General features: G+C 42.9%; 1 protein-coding gene across 1 annotated transcript in view; it reads left to right on the top strand.

The window, feature by feature from the left end:
* The window catches only part of gmppaa (GDP-mannose pyrophosphorylase Aa), a 142,221-nt gene extending 132,685 nt beyond the window's left edge, over positions 1-9,536 (top strand). Inside the window, exon 13 of the mRNA XM_063213543.1 lies at positions 9,006-9,536. Within this exon, the coding sequence (XP_063069613.1) occupies positions 9,006-9,085 (80 nt within the window). The 3' untranslated portion in view covers positions 9,086-9,536. The remainder of the gene's footprint in view (positions 1-9,005) is intronic.
* The last annotated feature ends 2,620 nt before the right edge of the window (positions 9,537-12,156 follow it).

Consider the following 12,156-nt stretch of genomic DNA (forward strand, 5'->3'; position numbering starts at 1 on the left):
ACCAATTATTTGACACCATTTTCTTCTGTTGTCACTCATTCAAGACGTTGAATACTGTAGTATGATGGTAACAATATGATAGCAATGAAAAGTAGCTGTTTACATTGGCTTTTTTGCCAAGGCGTCATTCAGTGTAATAGTTGTGGTCATTCAGTGAAATGCACATTTTTATGTGAAAATAAAGTCAAATTCTTACGAAACTTATTTGTTTAGCACAACACATGCGGGGGCATACAACAAATTAATAATTGTGTATTTTGAACTGATTTTGTCTTCAGTGGAAAAACTTCTTAAAGCCAAATGGGTAAAATGCACTTGGTGAAAGACTACAATCACTGCAAAAAATATTTCCAAATGCCTTTTACAAGAACATTTTAGGTTTGATGAAGACCTTAAATATAGCTCTTTACTATGTTATGTAGCTTATTTCAGTTTTTTAATGTCATCTATGTTTTTTGCATTATCAACTGTTTAACACAGTATTACACTGAATGAGATTTTACGGGTAAAAATGGGGTAAAAATGCATGTTCCTTACTATTTTCTGAACAGAAAATAATAAACTTAATCACTCTACACTCCAATGTACCCAAAAAAGTTGAAAAACGGTGTCAGGGAACTGTTTTATTTTTTTGAGTCCTGAAAACCCTGTTTCGTCTTTGACCCTGTTCTCCCGGACCATTCTGAGGCCCTTATTTTCCCTCTGTGCAGGTATAGGCCGGGAGCTACGTATACCCCTCAGGATGTTTTTTGCTTACTTTTTTTCACTATGATTTCCTGTTAGTATATACCCTGGGCCATAATGAGTTGATAGGGTGCACTCCCAACTCGGCCCCGTTTGGTCTCAGGGCCCAAAAAACATCTTTTAAGGAAAAGCTGCAGGCGAAATTATATACTTAAGGTACTGCAACTGCAGAAATGGTCCTAGAACCCTGTAAATTGTCATGGGTCATCCTGTCACATAGGGGAACCAACCTGAAAAACGTTTCAGAGCTTGGGGCTTTTCTTCTGTCAAATATCATCTTCAACATACCCAAAAAGCCCCAAAAATGCTTGTCCGCCTGACAAATTGTCTTCAAATTTGATCATTTTCAACTCTGTTATGATATGCATTAGTCCCTCAAATGTGAATGAAAAACTACCCAAGTTCATGAGCTTCAATTTAAGTCCAAGAGGACCTTTCTAGCTAGAGTAAAACAGCTGCTATGTCCAAAGTTATTCACAATAACCTATCCGAAAATAGTAGCCTACTGGCCTGGCAGGTCACTTTCATTACCAATTTGTATGGGACTTTGAACAACAATATTACATAAACCATACCTTGACTTGAGAATTGCAGGAATGAAAGTATTAAGTGAATAGCTTCAACTATTGGTGGACTGTGAACAGGATGCAACACGTGGTACTATCACACAAAAGGAATGAATAAAATGACAAATTTATTTAAGGAATGGTTTGTACAGCAGTAGTTTAGAATGTGAAAAATAACTTTTAATGATCATTTAATAATCCTCATCATCCTGTTCCTAATAAATCCACATTTGTATGACTTTCATATGTCATGTCTTGTTCATCCGTGTCCTCTGCCAATACATCAATCAGAGCTTTTGGGATTACATCACCCTCAAACCATAGTGGTTCAAGCTTCCCAGTTTGTTTATGCGAAAACCATGGTCAAGTGGACTTGGGATCTCTGGGTAATGCTCATGGGCCCTATCCCCTGACCTATCCCTTAATTCTGACACCATACTCCATCTCAAAAATGGATGTTTAGTGGTGCATAAAAACAACAACAAAGTGAAAGGCATGAACCACATGATCAAAGATGCTGAGAATGTGCAACTTCCTCCTCCAGGCCAATATGCTCTCATTCAGGATGAAAACAGAGAGCACATTTACAAGTCTACCCGCATGAGCTGAAACAATATTTAGCACAGACACGTACGTGAACTGTCTTCATTAACCAAAATCAACTGACAGATCGCAGACGTTGTGGTGAACGTTTTATTATGAACGGGCTGAAAGCCTTTCTCACAAACGATGAAAACAAGAAGGCACTCATTCATTTACTACTGGTAAGTGTTGCACTGATACCATGTTTTGGCCCCAATACCGATATCTGATACCTGGCTTTGAAGTATCGACCAATAACATACCCAATACCACTCGGCGAATGAGAACAAGAGAAAGAAGCCACATGCACTTGATGAATACTTTGTCTGAACGTAGTGAGCAGCGGTTTCACTGGAGCTGGTTGAAAGAGCTTTAGGTGTGGCAGTTTACGAACGTATGCTTACTCAAAATTAATTGTGTTAATTTGTGTTAAAGTGTGAAGTTCAAGGCTGCGTTCAAGTATCATACAATCATCGGTAAATGGTATCGTGCCCTACTTGTTGGTACTCACCAGATTTTTTGCAGGAACACATTGCCACTGTTCTGGCTCTACATACCTTCAATGGTGTTGACTGCATGTCAGCATTCAAAAGCAAAGGAAAAGTGTGACCAATGAAGTTATTGAATCAAACATCAAATTTCCTCGAAGTCTTTGCAGAAGGAGGAAACTCATTTGATCTTGATAAACAGCTCGTCAATGATGTTAAGGAGTTCACCTACTTACTGTATGGATTTAGTCAGCGAGTGAAAATCATTGATCGAAGCAAGAGAAATTAAACTAAAGAAGATGTCTGGGTCAAACCTTCAAGCTCACCAGGGTCTCTTAATTGACCTATCAACTTTCCCACCGTGCAAGAAGGTCCCTCAACGGTGCTTTCCCTGGTGCTGTTCACCCTGTAAACCACAGACTTCAACTACAACTCAAAGACCTGCCATATGCAAAAGTTCTCAGATGACTCCGCTATTGTTGGATGCATTAAAGATGGACAGGAGGGGACTGGTGACTGTCTCTATCGAGGGGAGACAGAAGCGACAGTCTGCACATAATAAGTACCTGGGTGTACACCTGGACAATAAACTGGACTGGTCTGCTAACTCAAAAGCACTGTACAGGAAACAGAGCAACAGGCTCCTGCTGATGTTCTATCAGTCTGTCATGGCAAGTTGTGGCATGCTGGGGTGGTAGCATTAGGAGAGCAGATGCTGGGCGCCTTGACAGGCTGGTGAGGAAAGCTGTGTCTGTTGTAGGCACAGAACTGGAGGCTCTCACTATCACAGCTGAGAATAGGACACTAAGCAGACTCTACTCTATAATGGACAAATGGACAATCACCCCCTGTACCCAGTCTTTGACCGCCAGAGAAGCCTGTTCAGTTACAGATTTCACACCATCTCCTGCAGGACAGACAGGCTACGGAGGTCCTTTGTCCCCAGGGCCATCCAATTATTCAACACCACATAGACGGACTCACAGAGATCATCATAGGTGACTGGACCGCATAAACCAACCTGCACATTTTATCTTTATGTCCAGAGCTCTGCTGCCAGGATCTTGTCTTTATGTCCAGAACTCTGCTGCCAGGATCCTCACAGGCACTAGACCCTGGCAGCACATCACCCCCATACTCAAGCAGCTTCACTGGCTCCCCATCAAGTCACGCATTACCTATAAAGTCCTCCTAACCTTCAAGTCCCTCCATGGTCTGACACCCCACTACCTCATTGACCTCCTCCATCCCTATGACCCCTCAAGATCCCTGCAGTCCTCTTCCAAGGGCCAGCTGGTCGTCCCTAGTACCAGGCTCAAGACCACCAGTGACAGAGCCTTCCATGTAGCTGCTCCTATTCTTTGGAACAATCTGCCCGACCACATCCAGAATACCCCCTCACTGACCATGTTTAAGCAACGCCTTAAGACACATCTCTTCCTGGAGGCTTATGGCTGCTAGTTCCACAAGCACATTCTTTACATGCACTCATACACACACACGCCCTGACGCGCACACACTCACACTTCCTATACAATACCTTGTGAAGCGACCTTGGGTGTTTTGAAAGTCACTATATATAAAACGAAAGTATTATTATTATCATTATCATCATTATATATATGCCTCCGTGCTTCTACCTGAACTCCTATCCTACGCCTGGGTGTAACCGATTATTATTTTTTTGGGACTATGCAGTATGCACAGTGACGTCTGACACTCCAGGACAATTTTTTGGGCTCCTCTGTGCCACTTAGCTAAGGCACATGTGATAAATCCCTGGTACACTTTTTTTGGACACTAAATGACTAAAAATAATTTTTTTGTTTTTTTTTTGCTGCTCCGTACCACAGAGAGAGAGAGATCTACCTGTGTGTGTGTGTGTGTGTGTGTGTGTGTGTGTGTGTGTGTGTGTGTGTGTGTGTGTGTGTGTGTGTGTGTGTGTGTGTGTGTGTGTGTGTGTGTGTGTGTGTGTGTGTGTGTGTTTGTGTGTGTGTGTGTGTGTGTGAGAGAGAGAGAGAGCGAGAGAGCGAGAGAGAGAGGAAGTGACATCTGCCTTGGGCTGAATGTATGTATGTAAGAGTGAGCTATATGGTTAATATGTAACGATGTGTGTGTCTTGTGTGTGTAATGGGTTTTTGTATTTATGTATGTGACACTTTCATTTCCCCCTGGGATTACTAAATGATACTCTACTCTACTCAAACAACACTTCATACTACAAACTTTCATGTGTGCATCTGAAAGAGAGCCCATGAGCATTACCCAGAGATCCCAAGTGCACTTGACCATGAGTTTCACCTAAACACATATGGGAAGCTTGAACCACTATGGTTTGAGGGCGATGTAATCCCAAAAGCTCTAATGTCTTGGCAGAGGAGGACAGAGATTAATATGACATGACTGATGAAATCCATACAATTGTGGATGAAAATGAGGAAGAGACGGATAATGATAATAAAGATTATAAATTCTGATTAAAAGTTCTTATCTACATTCTAAACTACTGCTGTACAATACAAATCAGCCATTAAATACATTTCACATTTGAGTCATTCCTTTTGTGTAATAGTATGTGTTGCATCCTGTTCACAGTCCACCAATAGGTGGTAACATTAGTTACTTTTGATGCTATTCACTTAATACTTTCATTCATGCAATTTTCAAGTCAAGGTCAAACACTTCAAAAATATGGTTTATGTCATATGTTCAAAGTACCAAACGAATTGGTAATGCCTGAAAGTGACTGAATGCCTGCCAGTAGGCTACTATTTTCGGATAGGCTATTGTGAATAACTTTGGACATAGCAGCTGTTGTACTCTAGCTAGAAAGGTCCTCTTGGACTTAAATTGAAGCTCATGAACTTGGGTAGTTTTTCATTTACATTTGAGGGACTAATGCATAGCATAACAGAGTTGAAAATGATCAAATTTGAAGACAATTTGTCAGGCGGACAAGCATTTTTGGGGCTTTTTGGGCATGTTGAAGATGATATTTGACAGAAGAGCGTTTTTCAGGTTGGTTCACCTATGTGACAGGATGACCCATGACAATTTACAGGGTTCTAGGACCATTTTTGCAGTTGCAGTACCTTAATATTTACAAGTATATAATTTCGCCTGCAGCTTTTCCTTAAAAGATGGTTTTTTGGGCCCTGAGACCAAACGGGGCCGAGTTGGGAGTGCACCCTATCAACTCGTTATGGCCCAGGGTATATACTAACAGGAAATCATAGTGAAAAAAAGTAAGCAAAAAACATCCTGAGGGGTATTCGTGGCTCCCGGCCTAGTAATTGTGCCCGAAATGACTTCAGTTGCTCACAGGAAGAGGATGAATTCCCGCCGAGCGCCTTGTGAGCAGATGGCTTTTCCGGGTGCGAGCGATTGGGGCTGTGCTTTTCCCTCCCGTGCAAGGGCTCTGATTGGCATCCCACGGACATCAGTGGGTCAAATCAACTCGCCATTCACATACCACTGCATTGATTCCCGGGCCTGTGGCGCTACCCCCTGCCTTTAAATCTATGTCTTGTTTAGCGCTGTGTGCTAGCACTCATTACCCCGGTTGAACGATGGTGACAGTGCTGCTCAACGCTGCCAGTGTAAGCCCCACTGTAAAGCTGCCATTTTGAGAAACGTTTTGCCGCCTTATGAAGAGCACACTAGACCGTTTTTTTTTTTTTTTTTAAGGAATTAAATAATTTTACTTGTTTTTTCCTTTGTAGATTATTTTCCTAAGAATAGAGCAGAGAGGAATTGTCTTGTGTGTGTGTGTGTTTTTTTACTGGCACATTCCTGTGCTTCTCCTCCTCCTGAGGTAATTGTTATGTTTTGCAAAATGCAAAAATGCACACACCTGTTTTTTTGGGTTTTTTTTAACATCAGTACTGGTGTGTTGTGCCAATACAGCATCTTGGCTGTTGTAAAAACTCAATACACCAATTATTTCCTGCAATGTGGAATTACTTTACTCTGGAACCTGTATTTTTTGTATGCCACCCCGCCTTAAGGTAACATAATGAATGACTATAAGTTGCTTGTATGGTCTAGTGTACGTACGTATGTTGGTGATATCAAAGTAATTTGTACGGTTATTTTATTTGTTTATTTCCAACCAGAGGACATTTATCAACAGAGGGGAAAAATGGGCCTTTAATCTAAAGACTTGACTCTGAGAGAGAGGCATTTATTAACTGTGAATTGTGTTGACACCCATGATAAAGAAGTGAAACACAGCTTCTGCACAGCATGACAAACACTTAATAATAAGCCGGAAGTTTCTAAAATAGACGTGATGCATTGTTATGCAGTGTATTGTCGAATAAGGTAAGCCGGGGCCGCTTGTCATCTCCCTATTGATTTAGCTGCCATCATGGTTATGGATGCAACCTTGATTAGTGTCCATGTACACTACGGAGTGTGGAGCGCCCGTTTGCTCCCTCTCTGCACTAGATGAAAATGGTGTTGGAGAGGCGAGGAGAGGAGAGGAGAGGAGAGGAGAGGAGAGGAGAGGAGAGGAGTGGAGTGGAGTGGAGTGGAGTGGAGTGGAGTGGAGTGGAGTGGAGAGGGGAGGAGAGGAGAGGAGAGGAGAGGAGAGGAGAGGGGATGAGAGGAGAGGAGAGGAGAGGAGAGGAGAGGAGAGGAGAGGAGAGGGGATCAGAGGAGAGGAGAGGAGAGGGGATCAGAGGAGAGGAGAGGAGAGGAGAGGGGATAAGAGGAGAGGAGAGGGGATGAGAGGAGAGGAGAGGAGAGGAGAGGAGAGGAGAGGAGTGGAGTGGAGAGGAGAGGGGGGCCTAGTTCTAGTCAGGAGCTCAGATCAAAGCTATTAGGGCTGTTGTGAATGACCATCAGTATTCTCTCCACACACACGCACACACACACGCGCACGCCCCACTGGCTGTAAGCTATGGTTCCTGAGTTATGGCAAGGCGGCGGGATGGGGCCAGGGTGCACATTAATCTTTCATATTCTGTCGATACTTTGATGAAACAACTGATGGGGGAAGGAATGAACAACAGCAAAAACATGGCCGCGGTCGGATGAAGGGGCCGTCGTTTTAATTAAGAAAAAAAAATCGCAATACGCCACGCCGCCTTTGTATCCATCTCTGTGTATAAGTCATTTCAATAGCCCTTGTGGTGTAGACGTGTGTAGGAGTGTAGTGCCTGTTTCCTATACAGCTTATGTCTGACACAGTATATAGGGTGAGGCATTGCAACAGACTATCATCATCCTTCTGGTCAGGGGCTGGTTTGTAAATAAAAAGGTATGTTTCTTGGTTGTATGTTGTGTGTGGGACATATTTAATTCAAACTTTCTGGTGTAAACTAGCATGAAGACACATTGCAGTGTATAAGCCTTTTCACAGTCAACAGAAAACCAAGTTAACCAAATATGGGAGAAAGGCCATAGCCCACACCATATCTTTTTTCTTACAGAATCAGAAGAATGTTACTTAGATGTTTTTTGGAGGCTTTCATGGCTGTGTTTGAGACCGGATGTGTAAAGGTGGGGGGGGGGGGGGTTTCTGAAAATTACCCCAGCCCAGAATCAAACCCGGGTGACCATCTCCTCGTCAGTAAAAAAGCAGACATATTTTTGGACGTGGGGTTTGGGGGTCCTCCTCCAAGATAATTAGCGTTTCTTAGATGCAATTTCGTGCATTTTAATGCATTTCAATCAACCAGGTGTCCGGCTTAATTGTGTGCTGGACGCCGGACAAGGCACGAAAAGACAGAAGGTCCATCCTAAAGACCCAGTGTTTCCCACAGAATTTTTGGAAACTATGGGGGCAGCGGGGATTTTTTTGTTGGGGGATCTAAGAGAGTAGGCTATACCTTTTCCCCAACACACATAGGCGTACACATTCTACATGAGGGGTGCTGGTCACAGGGCCAGTTTTTAAAAATTCCTCCCATAAAAGGGTAAAAGGGCTAAACAACACATTACACATTTATGTCTATACACATTCATTACACATTCATTTCTATATGCAGCCCAACGTCTCCTCAATGAAAATGAAGGCCTGTAGCCTAACTCATTATCATACAACTGTAAAACAAAGCCTGGGGAGTGTCAGTAAACTCATCCCAACTGTCCCTTTTGTTTTTTTATTGCTCCCAAACCCGAGTTAACTACAACAACTTGACTAGGCTTTTGATCCCTCTGTCTTTCAAGCACTCATGGTTTTCTTTATAGGATGTATTTACTCCAAGAGGAAAATGCGAAGGACAGCGTTTTTCAAATCGTTTAATAGAAAACGGAAATCGTTCACAAAAAAAAGTTACATTTATTTTTTTTATTTTTTTTTAAACATTTTCGAAACTATGGCGGCCAAATTTAAACTATGGCGGTGCGCCATAGTTTCCTTAATGTATGGGAAACACTGAGACCCAAAGACCGTCACCCTAAACCCGGGTCCCTGGCATAGATAGCAGCCGCTTGAGCCTCGGCCAAGGCCAAGAATGTAACTTTTTTGTCTTCCTGAATTATACTGTGTGTGGATGAAACACTTCTGAGTTTCTGTCACAGCTGACTAAATTCGTCTGGCTTGATGAGCGGGGAAAAAAAAATTGTCACTGCATGGGGAAAGGTTCCCGAAAATTTCAATGTCTTGTGTGTTTCATAGGTCAGCCAGACTGGAATCACCACTGCACAGAAGGCAAGCCCGAAAGGTCAGCGCTGCGGAGAACAGAGGATCCGAGATGACAGGAAGGATGTCCAAAAGAGGAGGAGGTGAAGAAAGAAAGAAAGAGGGGGCAGGGTAGTCCTTGCTCCAGGTGTTGCTGAGAGACAGCCATAGAGGTACAGGTACCGTACCTAAGTAATGAGGTCAAATCGAGCATTCACACCAGGTCGCCATCATCATCATAGCGCACCGATTCCACTCAGATGACGGAGCACCCAAATGGGGAGACGTGTAATTAAGCTCTGCGTGGCTGGGAGTGAGTTCAAGTGTATTTACCGAGACGGAGAACATGGCGGCCTGCTGCCTTCCTCTGTTTATTTATAACTTCCAAATGAGTCAGGAGTCGGTACAGATGATGTGGTGCTGTCGAGCATCCCTCCCTCGCTGCTCAAGGTATTGGGTATCGCCAGGTGTTCTTGTTCATCACATAGACTGCTGAATATGCAGTGGAGGTTCAGAAGAGCGGTTAGTATTCCCTACAACAGATCTGAAAAAAAAAAAAACAATTTTTAAAATATGAGTTTAAACCTAGTGTTCCTACCTGAATAGTGTTATTCCTGTGCAATACACAAGAACCTTTCCAAAAGTCTGATTTATAAATGACCCAACAAACCTTTATTCATTAATGCAAAGGCTGACTTTTACTGGTATATGAAATGTAAATGTTTTCAACGAGGTTCACAGGTACTCTGCATATATTTTTCCAAAAGTGCAAAGCTTTGTGAGGTGTAACGTTAGAAATATTCTTGTGTTTGTGCATGTATTATCCACATTTGGACCTCACTGAAAGGTGTGTGTGTGTGTGTGTGTGTGTGCGTGTGCGTGTGCGTTTGTGTGTGTGTGTGTGTGTGTGTGTGTGTGTGTGTGTGTGTGTGTGTGTGTGTGTGTGTGTGTGTGTGTGTGTGTGTGTGTGTGTGTGTGTGGCACAGAGGCCCCCGGGCGTGCAGACAGGTATTTTGCTGTGTGTTTACAGCCTTGTATTCTGCTGGTGTGTTTGTGTTTGTGTTGGGTTGCACACCTCGCCGTCACCACCTGCCCCCTTACCGTGCCTTAAACGAGTCTCATGCCAGCAGGACACCTCTCTCTTGAAGGCCCCCGCGCCACAAGCCTCCTGACTTGTTTTCCGAGTTGTTTGACGAGTCCTGGTAGGAGGTGCAGAGGAAAACATCAATACCAGCCAATATTTGACCTATCCTGTGAAAAGAGACCGACAATGGTACTGCCGTGGGCTTCAAGAGCAGGCCTTTTTCTTGTCTAATTTACCTCTTGCTGTTGTATACACGCGTTATAAAAAGACACCAAAGCTGCCTAAGATGCGGGGGAGATGAGCATGGCCGTAGCCACATATGAGATAGGGGAGGTCCGGACCTCCCTCATTTTTTGAGAAAATATATATCTTTTTTATCTCAATTTTTTCATACACATTTCAATTGACGTTTTTATTTACATAGCTTTTGTGGGTGAGTGTGTGGTACCATTAGAAGGGTCTCTTTCTGCCCTTTCCAACAGTATGTGTAGGCTATGTGTGTGTCCCTGTCTCAGTGGTTGCAAAATTAACTGGTCATCAGTAGACAAACAATTTCTTCGGCCATTCTGCAGCATACAGGCCATGTCATATACTGACAGAATATTTATGCCAATTGATCAATATCAATATAACTTAAACGTTCACTTTGTTTTAGTAGTTTGTATCCAGAATTTATGCTATTTGAAAGTGCTATCGTTTCTATTTATCATCGCCATCTATTTCTGAGTATAGCTGTTCAAAATTTTGGAAATTTATATCTTCCAAAGCCTACTTTTCTCTATTTTGTCAGTTTATTCTAGTAAATAGTCATTGAAATATCAACGTTGTGAATTTCTAGAATTGATGTTGCCCATTCACAAATCTTACCTTTTTCATGAATACTTTGCACCACTTTCAAATTCTAAATATTCATTATGACTGGGAAAATGTCACTTTTCATACGGGTAAAAGGGGATCCTACAAAGTGCACCTTTAAAACAAATTCGGGACACTGCACGCGCACTATGGACCTCCCTTATTTCAAACTCCTGGCTACGGCCATGGAGATGGGGGAGCCTGGTGAGACCACGGTGCTCTCAGGCAGTGCTTAGTTTTCCCTTTTTTCCCCTTTTTCAAGTCCTGAGCTCTGAGCGGAAGTCATGCAGAAGGGATTTATTCCGTCTTGTCATTGTACCTGCTGCAAGCGGTAAGATTTGGAGAGGGCCCTGGCACAAAATGGCTAAAAAATAATAATCTTCCAAGCATAAGACAAGACAAGTGAACGGACATAGGAGAAAAAATAAAAGAAACCAAGCTGGGAGAAAATTGGATTTTCCAGAAAGCCCTTGTCTCTTAAAAAATGACTAGTCAGAAAGCGTTTGGAGAGGCTGACTGCCTTTCATTAGTCCAGTCATTTAGCTCTATTGAACCGTGAAGATGGTTGAGTGATATTATGTTAACCTCCTGTTTTACATCCAGACTGAAGATTAAATGTAATTAGAGGGCTTTTGTACGTTCAGTGCTCGCTTCCGGATAATTGATGAGTGACTGGCTTCTTTTTTACTCTCTCTCCCTCTCGCTGCTGTCTCTGTCCTGCTGTATACGTCTGTCTTTCCAGATCTCTCTCTCTCTCTCTCTCTCTCTCTCTCTCTCTCTCTCTCTCTCTCTCTCTCTCTCTCTCTCTCTCTCTCTCTCTCTCTCTCTCTCTCTCTCTCTCTCTCTCTCTCTCTCTCTGATTCCTTTTATTCGATGCTGTCTGATGCCCCTGTATGATTGGTCCTGAGAGTAGTCGGTGACATTTCATTCCCCACAGGAGGATATCACCACATAAACCACTGACTGTATTTATCCAGATTGCTGCAGTGCTCTACAGTACTGTTTTCTGGACAATTCATAACCCCCTACACAAGCACGAATGCACACATGCACACACACACACACACACACACACAAACACACACACACGCACACACACACACACACACACACACACACACACACACACACACACACACACACACACACACACACACACACACACACACACACACACACACACACACACACACACACACACACACACAC

Source organism: Engraulis encrasicolus, chromosome 13 (assembly GCF_034702125.1).
Source record: "Engraulis encrasicolus isolate BLACKSEA-1 chromosome 13, IST_EnEncr_1.0, whole genome shotgun sequence".
Taxonomy (NCBI): domain Eukaryota; kingdom Metazoa; phylum Chordata; class Actinopteri; order Clupeiformes; family Engraulidae; genus Engraulis; species Engraulis encrasicolus.